Source organism: Anser brachyrhynchus (assembly GCF_964034855.1).
Source record: "Anser brachyrhynchus genome assembly, chromosome: 22".
Taxonomy (NCBI): Eukaryota; Metazoa; Chordata; class Aves; order Anseriformes; family Anatidae; genus Anser; species Anser brachyrhynchus.
The window spans coordinates 5,118,369-5,138,151 of record NC_137715.1 but is presented as its reverse complement, the minus strand read 5'-3'; the positions used below and the strand labels follow the sequence as shown (position 1 = coordinate 5,138,151).

The 19,783-nt window shown below is 57.9% G+C and overlaps 1 protein-coding gene across 1 annotated transcript; it reads left to right on the top strand.

Moving 5' to 3' along the window:
* Positions 1-1,270: 1,270 nt before the first annotated feature.
* ACE (angiotensin I converting enzyme) lies at positions 1,271-18,093 on the top strand. The gene is made up of 25 exons (XM_080565051.1): positions 1,271-1,609; positions 4,501-4,668; positions 5,873-5,960; positions 6,224-6,367; positions 6,603-6,794; positions 6,921-7,018; positions 7,529-7,701; positions 7,954-8,177; positions 9,800-9,944; positions 10,227-10,325; positions 10,553-10,675; positions 11,163-11,374; positions 11,896-12,032; positions 12,306-12,464; positions 12,885-12,972; positions 13,174-13,317; positions 13,546-13,737; positions 13,958-14,055; positions 14,350-14,522; positions 14,969-15,192; positions 15,414-15,558; positions 15,765-15,863; positions 16,290-16,412; positions 16,960-17,147; positions 17,428-18,093. The coding sequence occupies exons 1-25, from the start codon at positions 1,391-1,393 to the stop codon at positions 17,622-17,624; spliced, it is 3,852 nt and encodes a 1,283-aa protein (XP_080421177.1). The 5' UTR covers positions 1,271-1,390; the 3' UTR covers positions 17,625-18,093.
* Positions 18,094-19,783: the final 1,690 nt, after the last annotated feature.

Below are 19,783 nucleotides of genomic sequence, written 5' to 3'. Positions count from 1 at the left end.
CCATGCTGCTCTGCTGAGACCCTGGCCCAGGAGCCGGGAAAACCCCTCCCCGGAGCAGCTGGGAACACGGGGCTGGCGCTCCGCAGGAAATCTCCATTCATCGGCCCTTGGTCGCTGGCCAAATTGGAGCCAAACCAGCCATTTTTCCAACTTCCCAGGGAAGTTTCCAGGGACCTGTGGCTGCTGGGGAGAGGGGATGGCAAGGGGGTGCTGTGGTGTCCGGGTTTGGAAGCAGTGCCGGTGCCGTTTACACCCCGGTACGTGCTCGGTGAGGGGTGGGAAGGTTTTTTTTTGGGTGTTCCTGATAGGAGCACACCCTGATAGGGTGTGCTGTGGGAAGCTGTGATTTTTGGAGGGGAATTAATTGACGCTAGGAGATTGCAGGCTCTTAAATGCCTCCTTTCTCTTCTGGAAATGGTTCTCTGCACGCTGTAGGGGTCCCAGCCCTACTGGGAGGACTCGTTCCTTGTTGGGGGCTGTGTTGTCCCATGTGCTCACACCATGGGGCCATGGCAGTGCCCAGCCATGCTGCAAGGCAAACAAGTCAAGGGATTTCCCCTGTCCTCCACCCTAAAAAAGCACACACATCCCTCCTCCCCCCATGGTGCGTGCCTGCTGTGTCCCCATGGGGTGGTTTTGGGGATGACAGTGCCAGCAGGACGTGGTGAGCCCTGAGCCTGAGCTCAGCCTTGGCACTGCTCCCAAGGCTGGGGCTGGACCCTGGGGAAAAGGGATTTATTTAATTAAAAAACAAAACAAAACACAAAAGGAGCTATCAAGCCCACCAAAACGAGTCTGGTTTTCATTTGGAAGGAAGTTTTTGTTGCTCATTTGTCATCAGACCAATTCCTCAAAGTCCAGGCACTTTGTGGGACAGGATGGGGTTTCCTTCCCCACCAGAAGGAACTCGCCGTTTCTCTGAAAAACGAGTTATGCCCGGGACACGACTGTGCCGAGAAGCTGCAGAACGTGTCAGGGACATCCTGCTCTCGCGATGGGGTCCCCCTGCCACCGAGCCAGGAGGGGACGGGGGACAGAGCCCAGCATGGGACAAGTCCTGCGGCCGCCCACCCCACACTCCCAGCCTTCCTCCCTCTGTATTTCTTTTTCCGCCCTTCCCTCGATTCTTCTCCTTCTTCCCTCCCTCCCTTCCCAGCCCTTTCCCCTTCCCTCGCGGCGCAGCCGGGCACTGAGGGGACTTTGCCCCCCCAAGGCTGAGCTTTCTCCCCGCAGCCTGGAGCAGCTGAAGGACGAGCGAAAATGCTCCGGTCTTATCTGCGAGGGGAAGGCAGGCGCGGTGGGCAGGGTTTGCGCGAAGGCTGCTGGCTTATAAGCAGCCGGCCGCGGAGGGAAGCTCCCTCGCGAGGCTCCGAGCGCAGCTCCCACCGCGATGCCCGTGGCGCTGGGGCTGCTGCTGCTGCTGCTGGTGCTGAGCCCGGCGGGCACCCTGCAGCCGGGGCTCGAGCCCCCCAACCTCGATGCCACCGAGGCAGGGGCCGTCCTCTTCGCTGATGCTTACAACAGCACGGCCGAGATCGTCCTCTTCAAGAGCGTCTCGGCCAGCTGGGATTACTACACCAACCTGACGGCCACCAACGGTGCCCTGCAGGTGGGTGCTGGCACGGGGTGCTGCCGGGGGGGCTCCAGCAGGGTGGGGAGGGCTGGCGGGGTCCCCTTCCTCCCCACGGGTTCCTTTCGAAGCACCCCAAGGTGCTGTCCCGGGACTCGGATGCATAGCCTGGGAACGGTTTTGCCCCCGGATTTGGCTCTCCGGAGAGCCCCTGCCCCAGTGCAACAGCCCTGGCCCCGCAGCAGAGCCTGGGTTTATTTTTAGAGGTGTTTCCCTCTGCCCAGAACCTTCCACTTTCTTTCCCCCCCTTCCCAGGACGGGGTCAGGTGTCAAGTGTCCCCGTCCCTGCCCGGCACCACGTCCCTGGCACTGTGCCATGCCCCAGCCCCACGGGAGCCCCAGGCGTGAAGGAGAAGCGAGGTGGCACCGGGGCACTTCAGCCCATGGGGACAAGCTGGCTGGGGGGAGGTTGTACATTTTGGGGTGGGCTGGAGCTGCTCTCGGTTAGACGAGCCTGGCCCCTGCCCTGCATGAACGCTCCCCCAGCCCTTGTCATACCTGGGGGGGCTGCCACAGCCACGGCGTGGGGACACGTGTCCATGGGGACATGGCCACGGCGCTGTGTGCGGCTCGGAGCCACGCACCCCACCCCATATAGCTTATGGTGCACGGGGTCAGGAGAACATATATGTGACCGGCTTGTGTTTGGGAACCTGAGTGTCACCTCCACACCCCAAATAACATCACGCAGCCCCCCAGAGCCCGGCCAGGAGCCTGCAGGCAGGAGACACATGGTGCACCGCACGTCTGTCCGTGTGGGACACAGCAGGGACCGGCTGGGGCGGCAGGGGATGAATGCTGCCAACTTGGCAGGACACCCGGCATGCCCCTCCAGCCTTTTTCGGCCAGCTGACGCTGTCCAGGCACGCGCCCAGCCGCTGCCTTTGCAGATGTTGTGGCGGGGCCGGGGACCTTTGGGCGCTGCGGGAGCATCCCGGCCGCAGCAGGCTGCGGGGAGGGGCCGGGGAGCACCTTGCGTGGATTTTGCTCAGGAACATTCCCAGACCAGCCCACTTTCCCGTGTTAATAAATACCTGAGGATCACGGCTGGGTGCTCGCTGTGATCTCAAGGCTTCTTGGGCCACCCTACTCCCCTCCCAGCAGCTCCCGGATAGTTTTGGGAACAAGGGGGGAAAAGGGAGAGGACTTTCCTGGCCACTCTGCCCAAAGATCTGCCCACTTTGAGAAATGCTCAGAGCACCCTGCAGGGCTGAAAGCACACCGGTGGTGCCCAGCACACTATCTGCCTGAGCCTGACACAGTTGGAGAGGGAGAGGAGGGGATCTGGCCCCTGAAATCAGCCTGTCAAAGGGGCAGCAGAGATGCGTGCTGTGCAATGGGGAGGCAGTGAGAACTAAAGGGTTAACTGAGCTCGAGGTGGCCAGCAGGACCCCGAAGGCTGAATCTGGGGGATTTGGTGAACCTTTGGCCAGGCAAACCCCACTCAGGTCTATAGCACAGAGGGGCTGAGCCAGGCCAGCCCACAGGCATGGTCTCCCCCAGGACCTGTCCCCAAAGATGTGGCCAGGGGTCGAAGTGACATGGGGGGGCAGCAGGCCAAAGGCAGGGCAGCAGCCCCTGGCCTTGTGGAGATGGACAGAGGGACGCTGGAATGACAGACAGGCGGGCACGGCTGCGGCAAGGGGTCTGGGGCAGAGCCTCCGGCCTCAGCTCGCTCCACCGGAGCTGTCAGGAGAGTTTAGGGCACAATTCGCCTGACCTAACACAGGCGTCCGTTCAAGAAGAAGACGAAACACAGCTGGACTCTGCCTCCTACAGCTCCCTGGCTCAGAAACGGGGTCTGGGAAGGGATAAAACATCCCTCGTGAGCCTCCACGCTTCATGGGTGACTCCCATCGATACAAGGGCATCTTGCTCCAGGGTGGGGGCTGACACATCCCGGTGGGATGGGGAGCCAGGGCTGGATGGTACAGGGGTGAGGCTGGAGGTGCTGGGATGCCCAAGGGGGGTGGTGGGCACCCAGCTCTGCTTTAGGCATCTCCCCTCCCTGTCCCCGAGCAACCTCTGGCCACACCACGCTGTAACTCCCTTCCCTCCCACGAGAATGTGATGATTAAAATAAAACAACCCAGGCTTGTTGGAACCAGGCTGGAAACGCCACGAATTACAGCTAATGAGCTCCATAAATCATGCTGGGACGGCACGGGCAGCGAGCAGGCATTCTGCATGTTCTCACTGCGCACCGCCCAGGCTGATACACTCCCAAAAAAAAAATCAGCATTTCCTCGCTGGCCACATGGCTGCTACCACCTGCGATGCGCCTCGTCCCAAAATCGTGGCTGCCGGCTGCAGCTCCAGCTGCCTAAATAACCCCTGCAGCGCAGGCTGCTCCCGATGTCCCACGGCCCTGGGAAGCGAGGTTGGGGCTGGCAGTGCTGGATAAGGGTAATGGGGAACCCAAAACTGGGGGCATCTCCAGGGGTTTGCATCTCCGGGGTAAATGGGTGCCCCCTGCAAGGCAAAACCCAGAGATGGGGTTTATAGGGCACAGATCGGGGGGGTGCAGCTAAATGTTGCTCGAGCATGGGTATAATGGTGCTGGCACAACGGCCTACAAGCACCCAACACCCTGCCCATGGGGTCCCAGTGTCCCCATCCCACCCAGGGCACAACTCCGCTTCCAAAACAGCCTCAAACACCACTTCTCGGGTGCTCTGCAAGGTGAGCAGAGGCTGCAGATGCTGCCTCTTTGGCTGGAAACTGTTGTCTCTTTCTATAAATGTCACAGCTCGGGGACAGCCCTGCCTGCCACCGCGTGTCCCCTGCTCTCTGGCTCGCACAAACCCCGTGACTCTGAGCGTGGTGGCACCTCACGGCACTGGTCTCCATGTCCCCCTCTCACCGCGCAGGTCGAGGCATCGCTGGAGGAGCAAAACTTCACAGAGGCATGGGGCAAGAAAGCCAAGGAGCTCTACGGCAGCATCTGGAGCAACTTCAGTGACCCCCAGCTGAAGAAAATCATCGGCTCCATCCAGACCCTAGGGCCCTCCAACCTGGCCCTGGACAAGCGACAGCAGGTAGGCCAGGTGGTGGTGAAGCCCTGAGAGGTGCTTGGGTGCTGCGATTCCCCCTCAAAGCCTTTTTTCCTGAGCACACAGACTCCACTGCTGGCCCGTTGCCCCTCGGCTGCATTTTGTAGGGTCTCCCTGGAGGCTGCAAATTGGGGAAAAGTGATGGAAGGGGGGAGACAGGAGCTGGGGTCCCAGCTCGGGGGGACACGCGGCCAGGAGCCATCCCTAACGTCAATGCAGAGCTACCTGCAAGCGGGGGCTGGAGATTTCCTGCTTACATTGAGCGGCCTTGGGCGTTCCCTGGACGCCAGCCAGGCAGTGCCCATGGCTGGGGGCCAGCTGGCTTGAGCCCCCGGGGACACAGCCCAGCAAAAAGGAGGGCTGCGGCAGCCAAACGGCTCCCTGCGTGCCCGGAGCGGCTGTGACCGGTGGCACAACCCAGCAGCAGGGACATCAGGACAGCCTTCCCCATCACAGTCCTGAGCTTGCAGGGTCCTTTAATTAAATGCAAGTAAAATGCTTGAGGCAGCGATCCCTGCACATCTCTGGTGGTTCTCGGGGCACCTCCCCACCGAAACCCAGCTTGGCTTGCAAGCCCGGTGATACAATCCCCACTGGAGCAGTTGTGGCCCCAGTTCCTTCCCGGAAACCTGTCCCTGATAAGAGAAAGCATCCCACCTCCTCCCCACACATCACCCACGTTTCTCCTGTCCCTGCCCGCAGCCACCGCCGTCCCCTCCGGAGCAGAGGAATGGGAGCAAAGAGAGGGACGGCGTGGGGGAATTTCCGTTCCTGGGAATGGGCTCCCCGAGCAGGTTCCAGGAAACCTCCCGTTGCTATTGTTTGCTGTTGTTGAAGTTCACAGAAATAAATACCCTCCCCTCCTCCCGTGTTTTTTTTTTTTTTTTGCCCGCTTAGATAAACAGTCTGTGCTGCAGCCCTTCTGACTAAGGGCGTTATAAATAGCCGTGCTCCGGGACACGGAGGGGGCTCGGTGAGCAGCCGTGCGTGGGCTGTCTGTCCCAAAGTGCACCGGGTGCAGAAACAACGGGTGATAACACGCACCTCACCCCAAAAAAAGCACTATATAAACACCCTGATCCTCCTTCAGACACATGCACGCGCTCCGGAGATGGGAAGTCTTTATAAATCCCTCCTCAACAGCCCTTCCCACCCTCTTCCAGCCCCAATGCCTTTTCCCTCCCCGCAGTACAACACCATCCTGAGCGACATGGACAAAATCTACTCCACGGCCAAGGTGTGCCCGGCCAACGATACCTGCTGGGAGCTGGAGCCAGGTGCGGTCCTGTCCCCAACCCCGTCCCCGTCCCCGTCCCCGTCCCTCTCCCCTGCTTAGGGGCTGCTCCTGATGAGCACCCCCAGGCCGTGACTTTGCCCTGGTCCCCGAATTCCCATTGGGACGGGGTTGGCAGGGTCCTTGTCCACCTTCATAGGGTTGTCCTGGGGTGAGGATGGGTCGATTTGGGTTGATTTTGTGCCCCGCTCCTGTGTCTCCTTTCCACTTAGATGTCTTATGTCCCACGTGTCCCTTTTGTTGCAGACCTCTCGGACATCATGGCCACCTCCCGCAGCTACAAGAAGCTCCTGTACGCCTGGGAGGGCTGGCACAACGCCGCAGGAAACCCGCTGCGTGCCAAGTACGAGGAGTTCGTGCAGCTGAGCAATGAGGCATACCGGATGGACGGTGCGAGCAGGATGGGGACGTGGTGGGTCAGGGATTGGGGCGGGAAGTGGGGCAGTGCGGTGTCCTGCTCTCCCCATCCTGCATGCATCCAGCCTCCACTTCCCCTCTGCCCTAGTATTGACACCCTGGGGAAGGTGCAAAAATCCTACTGGTGCCCAACAGGCCCAGCTCTTGGGGCTGGATGTGGGGCAGCCCCTTGGGGCTGGAGCCAGGGGTCATCACTGTCTCCCTGCAGGCTTCGAGGACACGGGCAGCTACTGGCGCTCCTGGTACGACTCAGCCTCCTTCGAGGATGACCTGGAGCATCTCTACAACCAGCTGGAGCCACTCTACCTCAACCTGCATGCCTTTGTTCGGAGGAAGCTGTACGACCGCTACGGCCCCAAATACATCAACCTGAAGGGCCCCATCCCTGCCCACCTCCTGGGTAAGAGCCAGGGGTTCTGGTGGGGCTGGAGAGCTGTGATGGGATGGCGTGTGGTCCCGCTTATTTCTGTGTTTCTCTTCCTCTTGACTCACCCCTGGGTCTACTTTGTCTGCTTTCTCTCCTCAGGCAACATGTGGGCTCAGCAGTGGAACAACATCTATGACCTGATGGTCCCCTACCCCGAGAAGCCCAACCTCGATGTGACGAGCACCATGGTGAAGCAGGTAATGGGCTGGGGGAACTGCTAGGGCACCACTGGGAAAAAAAGGGGGATGCATTGGCCAGGGCTTCCCCATAACTTTGAGCCTATGGAAGTGGTTGCCCATATTTACATATGGGACAGCAGAAAAAACATGTCTGGGAGGAGTAGGGACAGAGAAATGGCCCCGCTCCCACTCCAGCAATGGCCAAAGAGGCAGCAGGTGGGAAAAGAGGCTTGTGTGGTGGGAGCAGTAATGGTCCTTAGTCTGGGGGCTGCATCCACACCATCACTCATCTCTGAGCCCTCCTGGGACACCTGCCCTGCTCCTCTCTCCTGTCCATTCTGGGCACCAGCACTGCTGCTCGGTGCTGTTTAGGGATGTTCACCCCATTTCTGGGGACGGAGCTTCCCATCAGGGTGAGAGGGGCAGGCGCCTTCCTCCTCCCTACAGTGCTGTGAGAGTATCAGAGGCGATGCCCGAGGCATGGGCAGTCCTTTCCTTGGCTGTAACCTTCTGTCTCCTGCCTTCCAGGGCTGGAATGCCACCCACATGTTCCGGGTCTCGGAGGAGTTCTTCACCTCCCTGGGGTTGCTGGAGATGCCCCCAGAGTTTTGGGACAAGTCCATGCTGGAGAAGCCAACAGATGGGCGGGAGGTGGTGTGTCACGCTTTGGCCTGGGACTTCTACAACCGCAAGGACTTCAGGTGCGTGGGGCCACGCAGGGGCCCAGGGCTACAGGGCAAGAGCCTCTTCCACCCCCTTGGTGGTCACTATTTTGGGTACCCCATCATCTTCTGGGGTAAGGTTTCAGGGCACCACATTGCTCTGCCTTCCCCTCCACTGGGTCTTTCCCATTTCCCATGGGGTGCTGCCACCCTCTAAGGGTCCTTCCCCCTGGGGATGTGCGTGGGCAGACCAGGGACCCTCACCCAGCTCAGGCATCGCTGCTTTCACAGGATCAAGCAGTGCACAGCGGTGACCATGGAGCAGCTGTTCACGGTGCACCACGAGATGGGCCACGTGCAGTACTACCTGCAGTACAAGGACCAGCCCGTCTCCTTCCGCAGCGGGGCCAACCCTGGCTTCCACGAGGCCATTGGCGATGTCATGTCCCTGTCTGTCTCCACCCCCAGCCACCTCAAGAAAATTGGGCTCCTCAGCAGTGCCACCGAGGATGCGGGTATGACCCCATGGTTGACAAAAGCCTTTCATCCATCCTTGGTTCCATGGACCTTTACTCTACAATTACCTTAAAGGTGGCTGTGGCGAGGTGGGGATCGGTCTCTCCTTCCAAGCACCAAGTGATAAGACAAGAGGAAATGGGCTTAATTTGCATCAGGGGAGGCTTAGGTTGGATATTAGGAAACATTTCTTCACTGAAAGGGTTGTGAAGTGTTGGAACAGGCTGCCCAGGAAAGTGGTTGAATCACCATCCCTGGAGGTCTTCAAAAAACTTGGAGATGTAGAGCTTAGTGGTTGAATGGTGGGCTTGGCAGTGCTACGTTAAAGGTTGGACGAGGTGATCTTGGAAATCTTTTCCAACTTAAATGATTCCATAATTCTGATTCTTGTTGCCATGGGTCCATGCACAGACCCCTCCTTGGCTCTACACATGGCCCCTTCTGGGCTCTGTGGACAACTGCTTCTTGGCTCCATCCTCTTCACCACCATGAGCAGCAGCAATGCTCCCCGGAGCCTTGTCTGTTCCCTTCCCCTCCCCAGCAGAGTCTCAAACTGAAAGCAGCACCTCTGGGGCTTATTGGTTTTGACATTTCCAGCGTCTCCCCTTCCTGTCCACCCAGGAGCTCACTGCGTAGCTCTGCGGAGGCGGCACTGAGCGCTTGCTCAGATAACCCGCCCGGTCACAAGGACAGGCAGCGGGTGACACGTCCGCCTGCCAGCCAGTGCAGAGGAGGAGGAGTTGTCGCTGCAGGACGTTTCCCAGCTTGGCAAGGGTCTGCACACCCCCCCACACCTCCCAGCCAACACGTCAAACCAGACGGCGGCAGAGGAAACCAAGCGTTCGCAGAGCCCTGCCGCAGGCGGCTGCTTTGCGGAGGAGGGCCAGTCCTGGGTCCTCCTGCCTTGTCGTTAAATCGGTTTCATGATGGGGAAGCCGTCACAGCAGCCAAAATTGTTGGGCCGATGCTGCACAAACATCACGGAGCAGATGGTCGCTGCCTCAAGGCATCGCTGCCTGACTTGGCGGCCACATCACCACCGTGGTGGCAGCCAGCAGCCTGTCGGGGCAGTGCTGCCAACCCCTTCCTGACCCTACAGCTGCAGCTGGGTCTCCAGCTGGTCCTTCTTCAGCCTTCCTTTGCTTGAGGTGAAGGGGAAAGCAGATGTCACCATCCCCTGTGCTCCGCATGGTATGGTGGTGACTGCCCCAGGTTTGAAACCAGGTCTGGATCCAAACCATGGCAGCCTTTGCTTTGGTGTGCCAGCCCTGGAGACCAAATCCCTTTCACCCTGAAGCCCCTGTAGGGTGAACGTGTTAACAGGGCTCCCTTAGAGTTACCCTCACCAGAGACTTCTCCAGGCTTCAGGCAAGGGGACACCGGGCTTGTCACTCCCATTGCTCCCACTCAGTAGAAAGACATGTTGCCCCAAGCAGGAGCTGCAGCCAGAAAAACCTCTCGTGTCCCATGCACAAATTTCTAAGGATCACAATTATACGTTGAAATGTTGTTCCAACTTCTCATCCAGCTCTCCTCACCCCAATGCCAACAAAAACCCAGTGACTGTAGTGCCATCTGCCAGGGCTCCTTCCCAACCTCATTCGGGCTCTGTTTCATACAGAGAGCAACATCAACTACCTGCTGAAGATGGCCTTGGAGAAGATTGCCTTCCTGCCCTTTGGCTACCTCATCGACCAGTGGCGCTGGAACGTGTTCAACGGCCACACGCCCCCAAGTCGTTACAACTACGACTGGTGGTATCTGAGGTAGGGGACAGTCATGGAGGATGGATACACGCATGGAAGATGAGGGTGTGCAAGGAAGGAGGGTGGGAAGGAAGGAAAAAGTGGCCACGGAGGTGGCTGGAGAAAGATGGATGGATGGAGGGATGGAGGGAGGGATGGATGCATAGGAGGGTGGGCTGAGGAATGGAAAAACATGGAAGGACACTGATTGTGCATATCTCTTCAGCACTATGCCTTCCTTTCCTGTTTCCTGCCTTGGTTCACCTCTTTCCAGCTCATGTTCTTGTCCTCTGTTGCCTGCAGAACTAAATACCAGGGTATTTGTGCTCCGATTTCGAGGAACGAAAGCAACTTTGATCCTGGTGCAAAGTACCACATCCCTGGGAACACCCCTTACATCAGGTAGAGGAGGTGCTGGGAAGGGGACAGAGGCTTGGGGCAGGGGGTGTGGGGACCCCAACTCTTCAGGCAGGGACTGGGATGCATTGCTCCTGCTCAAGACACAGACACCATCCAACGCTTGGGAGCACAAATGGTGGGGAGCAGATGGGTGGCAAGGTGCCTTTGGCCATGCTCTGGGACTCACCTGCTCTGTCCCCGGGGCTCACCTTCACGGGCTTCCTCGGCAGGTACTTTGTGAGCTTCATCCTCCAGTTCCAGTTTCACAAGGCGCTGTGCCAGGCGGCCAACCACACCGGTCCCCTACACACCTGTGACATCTACATGTCCAAAGAGGCTGGAGCCAAACTCAGGTGGGGACAGAGGAGGGTCGGGACAATCACCATGGGCAGATGTGTGCGTGGAAGCTGATGGTGTGCAAGGAAGAAAGGAAGGAAAGAAGAAAGGAAGGAAGGAAAAAGTGGCCATGGAGATGGCTGGAGAAATAGCTTTGCAGATGGATGGATGGATAGATGGAAATACAAGGAAACACTGGGGTGGGGTGAGTGGTCCTCACCAGAGTCCTGCTATTGTCCCTGTCACTAGCTCCCACCCAGACTAGAGGTCACTAAAGCATGTTTGGTTTCTGTTGACTCCCTGGGCATTGAATGCTTGAGAATGTGGTGGAAAGTCTTCAGCCCCCATGCACAGGATAGCTGGGGTCTTCAGAGGCAGTTTCCAGGCTCATGTCCCTCTCAGGAATAGCATCTTCAACCCTTGTGAAGCAGAGGCATCACCACTGCTTTTCTCCTGTCCATCCTCCGACCTAATGCTGGCTCTTGCTGTCCCACTCCTCTGCAGGGAGGTGCTGAAAGCTGGGTCTTCCAAGTCATGGCAGGAAATCCTGTTCAACCTCACTGGCACGGATAAGATGGACGCTGGGGCCCTCCTGGAGTACTTCAGCCCTGTCACCACCTGGCTTGAGGAGCAGAACAGCAAGACCAATGAGGTGCTGGGCTGGCCAGAGTTCGACTGGCGTCCCCCTGTCCCCGAAGGCTACCCCGAAGGCATTGGTAAGGCTGCGGCACCAGGAGGGGTGGGAAGAGTTCTCCCCGGGGCCACCACCAACCCCTAGGCAGGACAGCTCTGGGGGAGGTCTCTGCTGTAGATGGGTGAGGTCTCCATGCCTGGAAAGAGAGGAATAACCACCTCCATGTGAAGTCCCGTAGGGTCCCATTTCCTGGGTGGTCACATCTTCCTTTGAAGCAGGTGCCATGAGCCAGCCCCTTGACGTACCTTTGTGTGGAGCTGTGGCCCTGCCACTGTAGTAGTGCCATCAGTCCTGGTGTGACAGGTCATTTGCTTTTGGCTGCATCCTTTCTGCCCAGCTGGAAGGGTTTAGGGCAGGCAGATTGTCCTGTGATCCCATCCCCTGTCCCGTGGGACACCTCCACCTTCAGCAGGCTCCCAGACATCCTTCAGCAGACCTGCAGCTCTGGGATGTGTTCAAGCATGGTTTCTCCACGGAGAAACCTCTTGAAAGTCCTCTTGTAAAAAGGACTTCCCCTCTCTTTCCTCCTCTCTCTTCCTCTAGACAAAATAGCAGACGAGGCACAAGCTAAAGAGTTCTTGTCCGAGTACAACAGCACGGCCGAGGAGGTGTGGAATGCCTACACTGAGGCGTCCTGGGCCTACAACACCAACATCACCGACCACAACAAAGAGATCATGGTATGGAAATAACCCAGGCTACAGCCATGGCAGGCTGCTGGTTCCCATTGCAAATGAGCTCTGAAAACCAGGGCAGGCTCTGCCTCTAGCAGTGATGTAGATGAGAACTACATTCTCATCCAGAAGGTGCCTTGTCCATGAAAAGTGATGCCATGAGGTACCCCCCAGGGAAGCCATGGGGAGGTTGTCAGCCATGGCGGGGCAGGTGGTGGTTCTGGTGAAGGCCTACGTCTCAGGGAGCTCCCTCAGGTAACTCCTCTCCTGCCTTTGCAGCTGGAGAAGAACTTGGCCATGTCCAAGCACACCCTTGAGTACGGGATGAGAGCCAGGCAGTTCGATGCCTCCGACTTCCAGGACCAAACTGTCACACGCATCCTCAAGAAGCTGAGCGTCATCGAGAGGGCAGCCCTGCCTGAGGATGAGCTGAAGGAGGTGAGCTGCAAGGGGACAGGGCAGGACAGGCAGTCCTTTGCCACTACCCTGTGGGAAGACACAGGCTTCACCCAGCTTTTAGGAAATGGTCCTGGGCAGCTGCCCCTGCCCCTGCAGAAGGTGATAGTTTTGTACCTTCTGCACAAAGGCAATACCCTCACCTCCAGGATTTCGCACCCAAAGGTTGCCTGTCCCAGCCTGCTGTGGGTCCCAGCTGCTTGGGTGGCAATGGCACGTTGTATGCTGGCCCCATACTTCCCATAGTGACTTGGCTTTGCTTCCTTCTGTGGTCGTACTTGACTTGCCAGGACAGTGTGGAAGGGGCCAGAGGAATACTCTGGGAAGATCCCAATGGGCTGTGTTGTTCCCCAAGAGCAGGAGCAAGGCTAACGAGCTCACGTGATGCGATTTCCTTTGCAGTACAACACCCTTCTCTCAGATATGGAGACCACATACAGCATAGCCAAGGTCTGCAGGGAGAACAAAACCTGTCACCCCCTGGATCCTGGTAAGACCTGGCAGGGTGCTCAGCGAGTCATCTGCAGCAGGCCCAGGAAGGAGGGATTCTTCATAGGGACATGGAGAAGGGTCATGAAGGGGCCTTTCCACCTTCTCGGTGGTGGCCCCTGAGCAGTATATTGGGTCTAGCATCGTTGCATCAGGCCAGCCCAGCCAATGTCATCATCTGGCTTCATTGCTCTCTCGTTAGACCTCACGGACATCCTAGCCACCTCACGGGACTACGACGAGCTCCTCTTTGTCTGGAAGGGCTGGCGGGACGCTTCTGGGAAGAAAATGAAGAACAACTACAAGCGATACGTGGAACTGAGCAACAAGGCAGCTGTGCTCAACGGTCAGTGTCCTGCTCCTTCAGACACCCACCAATGTCTCAGCACCCCGTGAGCAGAGAATTGAGTTGATCATCCAACTCAGAGCCAATATCTTGAGGGCATAGAGGTCCCACCAACTGTCATTAGGTCCCCTGTCTCATAGGCATGGAGGGATCTGGGGCGTCTGAGTGGCAAGACAGACTCTTGCCCAGGAAGGGAAGTGTCTGACAGCTCCTTTTGCCCTACCTCAGGCTACACAGACAATGGGGCTTACTGGAGATCCCTGTATGAGACATCCACCTTCGAGGAAGATCTGGAGAAGTTGTACCTGCAGCTTCAGCCCCTGTACCTCAACCTGCATGCCTATGTACGCCGGGCCCTATACAAAAAGTATGGAGCTGAGCACATAAACCTGAAGGGTCCCATCCCTGCTCACCTGCTAGGTAAGGGCTTTGTGGGGGCCTCGAGCAGAACTGTGTCTCCCAGCAGGCATAGCTTGCTACAAGTCATGCCAGGACCTCGTGCTTGCATTGCCCTTGTGCAGGCGGTACAGGGACCAGTGACTGCGCACCCCCGCCACAGACAGGGTGGCCCATCCTGAAAAGTGGGGAGTAACAGGTTGTCTTTGTTCTTCTCTCCCCATCTTCCTCCTGCTCTTCCCAGGCAACATGTGGGCCCAGTCATGGTCCAACATTTTCAACCTGGTGGTGCCCTACCCAGATGCCACCGAGGTGGATGCCACCCCAGCCATGAAAGAACAGGTCAGTGCTTTTACAGTCTGCTCTGGAGAAGTCCCCTGGGACCCAGCACCCTCTGGCCACTGCCAACACCCCCATTGCTAAATGCTTTGATGCTGCCAAAAGCTTCCATGACATGCCCCTATTATTTCCCAGTCTGGATATACCAAGGGCTGGACCCAACAGTAATTGCCACCAAAGACCTCCCAAGCCCAGAGGGACAAGACTGTTCCCAGCCTTCCATCCTTCCCACAGCCTCCAGCACCCGCAGGAGTCCCTGTTGCCCCTCACCAGGTCCTCCATCTGCTCTCTCCCCAGGGCTGGACACCCAAGATGATGTTTGAAGAGTCAGACCGTTTCTTTACCTCCCTGGGCCTCATCCCCATGCCGCAGGAGTTCTGGGACAAGTCCATGATCGAGAAGCCGACGGATGGGCGGGAGGTGGTGTGTCACGCCTCGGCCTGGGACTTCTACAACCGCAAGGACTTCAGGTGCCTGCAAGGAACGAGCAGTGCCCCTGGCTCATATGGTGCTGGGGCAGCATCTTGGTGGGATAAGGGCACATAGGATGGTGCCACCGCGGTACCTCTTGCCCAGTGGCTGTGGCAGCCCCTCTCTGGCACTGCCACTGGTACCCAAGATGCTGGCATTGATGGCAGGAGTCCCCATAGCAGGGGGAGGGCAACTTATGCCTTCCCTGAGCTGCCCAGAGGACGGAAAAGCTTACAAACATGGACAGGGAATGGGCAGGGGCAGCAGGAGAGGCAGGAAGACAGCCAGAGGCCAACCCCATGGAGCAGGACCAGCATCAGACCTGGGGAGGGGACACGTGGAAAGAGACCAGAGGAAAACATAGCTTAATGGGGTATGGTCATTCCTGGAGACTTTCACCCCAGCTCTGCCCTTTCTTTTCTCCCCACCCCATGTCCTCATCCAGGATCAAGCAGTGCACTGTGGTGAACATGGATGACCTGATCACGGTGCACCACGAGATGGGCCACGTCCAGTACTTCCTGCAGTACATGGACCAGCCCATTTCATTCCGCGATGGAGCCAACCCTGGCTTCCACGAGGCCATTGGGGATGTTATGGCCTTGTCTGTCTCCACCCCCAAACATCTGCACAGCATCAAGCTGCTAGACCAAGTCACAGAAAATGAAGGTGAGCTGGCGTGGGGGAACCCCAGGGCACAGGTGGGGGCAGCTGGGGATGCAGAGGGTCAGGATGGGCTGGGAAAGGTAGAAGAGGACATGCACGGTGGCTTGGTATGCGTGGAAGGGACAGCATCTGATGGGGACCCTCTGCCCTTGGGCAGAATGACCTGCACAGGGTGGAGAGGTGGGCGCAGTACCCCCTTGCTCACACCTTCCCACTCTGGGCAGAAAGTGACATTAACTACCTGATGAGCATCGCCCTGGACAAAATCGCCTTCCTGCCCTTCGGGTACCTCATGGACCAGTGGCGCTGGAAGGTGTTTGACGGGCGGATCAAGGAGGACGAGTACAACCAGCAGTGGTGGAACCTCAGGTGTGCTCGAGCTCAGACCTCTCTTCGGTGCAAGGTCCTTGGCCATCGTCCCCCTTCATGTTTTCTCCCTGTGGCCCAGGTGGCTGCAGTGGGACACGATGGGATAACACAACCCCTTACCCTGTCCCCACACCCTGCTGCATCCCCTCCTGGCTTAGCCCACCTTCTCCTTCCCATGCTGGGCTAATTCTCCCTCTCTGGCCCAGGCTGAAGTACCAGGGCTTGTGCCCACCAACACCAAGGTCTGAAGATGACTTCGACCCTGGAGCAAAGTTTCACATCCCTGCCAATGTCCCCTACATCAGGTGAGCGAGTAGGGCTGGGGCAGGGGGGCACACCGCTGGGACAGGTGAGCCCATGCCGAAGCAGGGACCTCTGATTCAGATGCCAGCAATGGCACCTTGTCCCATGGCTGGTGGGACAGCTGGTGGTGCCCATCCCAAGATGCTGCATGTGTATCAACAGAACCTTAGAGGGAAGGGCTTAGAGGGGAATTTTCTCTTTGTCCAAGGAAGGTGGGCTCAGCCACCCGGGTAGCTATAAAATGCACATTAAAAGGAAAAAATGACATCAGCATATTGGACCAAATTGATGCAGGTAGAGCTCCAAAGCCAGTGATACTCCTCCAGGCTGGGATTCTGCACCTGGGGATAGGGGGGAGCGCATCCTTCCCCTGCACAGCCACTAGCAGGGTCTGTCCCCGTGCCCTCACCCCTCTGTGGCCCCTCCAGGTACTTTGTCAGCTTCGTGATCCAGTTCCAGTTCCACCAGGCTCTCTGCACCGCAGCCGGGCACACGGGGCCTCTTCACAAGTGTGACATCTACCAGTCCAAGGAGGCCGGGAAGCTCTTGGGGTAAGTGCGGGCAGGGCACAGCCAAGACCTTTGTGACCCCAAATACCTTGAAGTCAGGTCACAGCTCCGCAGGACAGCAGAGCCCCTGGTGCTCCATCCTCTCCCTGCCCCAGCAATGCTCCGGTCCCTGGCCCTGGGGGACCCTGGGCTGGGTGCTGCGGCTGTGATTGCAAAAGCAGCCACTAGATGGTAGCTGGGCCCCTGGCAGGTGGAAGGCTCCCTCCCTCCCTCCCTCCCTCCCTCCCCTTCCTCCTTTGCAGCCCCCTGTTCCTTGGGGAAAAGAGCCCTTTTGCTTCAAGGGAAGCACCTGTACAATTAACCCTTTCACCCATAAACTGATCTGCATCAGGCTGGATGCACTGGAAGGCTTTAGGCATGTAAAGCCCCGTATCCCACATGCAAAACCTTTTTCCCCATGCTCTGGGCTCACAGATGCCAGAAGGCAGAGGCCATGCCCCAGGGCTGTGGGCACCCCAAGCCCTGAAGACAAGGGCTGGTGGCAAAGGGGGCAATGGGAAACCCACTGGAGCTGATTTTTCCCTCACAGGGAGGCCATGAAGCTGGGTTTCAGCAAGCCGTGGCCTGAAGCCATGCAGCTCATCACAGGGCAGCCCAACATGTCAGCCGAGGCCCTGATGAGCTACTTCGAGCCCCTCATGACGTGGCTGGTGAAGGAGAACGAGAAGAACGGGGAGGTCCTGGGCTGGCCCGAGTACAACTGGACTCCTTACACAGGTACATGGGAATGGGCTGAACACAGTGGGTCCTTGATGGGGGAGAGTTTGGTCCTCTCCAGGGTGGGGATGGCGCTCATAGCAGACATGGAGCTGCCCTGGTGCCCCTTGGCCACCCCAAAAACCACAGGAGTTTTGTATCCTCCTCCTTGACTTCCCAGCAAGCTGAGTCTAAAGTAGACAAGTCACCCAAGAGACCAGCAAAGGGGAAGCTGGTGACCCACCGCACCCAGCCCAGAGCCACCAGCACTAACCACGTCCCTCATTTCTCCATTTTCCAGCTGCTCAAAGCCAAGCTGGCTCCGAGCGAACCGATTTCCTGGGCATGTCCCTGAGCAGCAAACAAGCCGCCGCAGGTGGCTGGGTCCTGCTCGCCCTGGCGCTCGTCTTCGTGATCACCACCATCTTCTTGGGCGTCAAGTTGTCCTCAGCAAGGAGAAAGGCCTTCAAATCCAGCTCAGAAATGGAACTGAAATAAGGCGGACACCGATGGGGGAGCACAGACAGGGTGTGAGCGCAGGCACTCGGGCAGGCTGGTGGCAATGCTGCGGGCACGTTCGCCCACGAAGCCATGGGTTTCCACAGCCCAGGACTCCTCTCTCCAATCAGGTCGGACATTTTTTTTTTTCCACTATGCAAGATCCAAAGCAGAAAAGACCTATTTATTTGTCAGCGTCTGCATAAGGGGAAGAGAAATTCAGGCACCGGCAGGCACGGAGCCATCACAGGCTGCCCCCATGCCTGGGGGGTACAGGCCCTGCCCAGGCACCCACCATCTATCTCCGACCCCTGTGCCAGGGTGGCCAAAGCCACGGGGGCTTCAAGGGACAGAGGGCAGGCTTGGGAAGGACAGAGCATGTTTGTGTCCTCTGTCCATCCCTGGTTTGCCCACTGCTGGGCTGTTCGCTTGCATGGATGAAAAATAAACCCATGTCTTGTTACCCCCAGCGCAGCAGCTCGGCTCCTTCTTGTGGGTGGTATCTCTATGGGATGCTGGGCTAGTGAGAATATAACTTCCTAGGGGTCAGCATGGCTTTTGGGGTCTTCTCCATCCCCATCATGAAAGCTCAGCATCCCTTCATGGCAGCACCATCCTCCCCTAAACATTGTCTCCCATTGCAGCTGCTGTCTCGGGGTTTCTCCATAGGGCATATATCTAACCGAGGGGCTGCATTAGGGCCAGAAAACCCCAGCCAAGAAGTGGGTTTCCAGAGAAATCCAAGCCTGAGCTGTAATGAGGGTTGGGGGGTCACCAAATCCAAGCAGGGACAGGGCTCGAGCTCAAGCACAGGGACGATGCGCATTTACGTAAGGACCGGGGGGGCTCTGAGGTCAGCGATCGCCTCCCGCTCCCCAGCTCTGATTATCTTGGGATCAGCCGTGCTTGAGGCTTTTTTTCCCCGTCTTTCTTCTGCTTCTGTAAATAAAACTTCGTATTTGTTCTGCGGTGATTAGGTGCAAAACTAATCCCAGGCCAGGGATTATTGCAGCCTTAAAGAGCCGCGATCTGCCGCAGCCCCAAGCAGGAAGGGAAATGAGGGGACACAGGGCAGATCGTGCCATCCCTCTCACCCGATGGCCTCCACCCTCAGCCATGTCTTACAGGGGGAAACCGAGACCCAAGAGGAGCAGAAGGCAGGTGTCTGCCCGCCCACGCTCGGGTTTGTGTTTGTTTGCTTCCATCTCCTCCATGCACAGCACGCCCACGGGGAGGTGAAGCTGCCAGTCGCTCATCTTCCTGCTGCGGTCCCAGGGCTGGGGGAGCAGCTGCCCCAAATGCCTGCACCCCACAGCAGCACCATCCCTGCTCCCCCTTCCCAGCCACGCGATGCCCGTGGAGCAGAGACCTTGCAAAGTGGGAGCTGGGTTGGAAGCCAAGTTTGATTTCAGCCCCAGAAGGCAGGCTGGTGCAGGTGTGCTCCATCAAGCTCAGCTCCCCGCTGGTAATTTTTAGCCCTGTGGCTGCTTTCTGCACCATTAACGGAGGTCTCCAAGGTCATCAAGGTCCTGCCAGCTTCGGGAAGATTGCTTTCTGGAGAGAAGAGAGCCACACTGAGCACTGCACTCAGGGACTGCGATACATGTTCAGCCCTAACTCACCATCAGAGCCCACACGGGAGCTGCCGGTGTCCTGGAAGAGGCCGCGGCTAAGTGGCGGGCGATGGAAGCACGGAGCTGCAGCCTCCTGCTCAGGGACAGATAGGCAACCCAAGGCAAAAGTCCATCCAGGAGATGCAGGAGGACACCAGGTTACCTCCAGCACAGTTCCAAAGCCATTCAAGGGATGACGCAGGACACGAGGTTACCTCCAACACAGCTCCAAGCTCCATCCAGGAGCAGGACAGAACACCCAGCTGCCTCCAGCCCAGCTCAAGATGAAATGAAGGTCCTGAGCTGAGCTTAACTGGAGCTGCTGAGCCATGGGTGGGGGAACAGGTGAAGCTTTTCAGGGCAATTAAGACCCGCTGGTGCCCTCAGGGCTCTGCTAACCACCACCAACGTTTTACAAGTTACCTTTAAAATGAGGATGCTTCACCTCCCCTGTTGTGACAACATCTGGAGAGATTTTGCTGCCTTCTGGCTTCTGCATCACGCTTCCTGCTGAAATTAGGAGGCTTAGCAAAATTACTCCCTAGG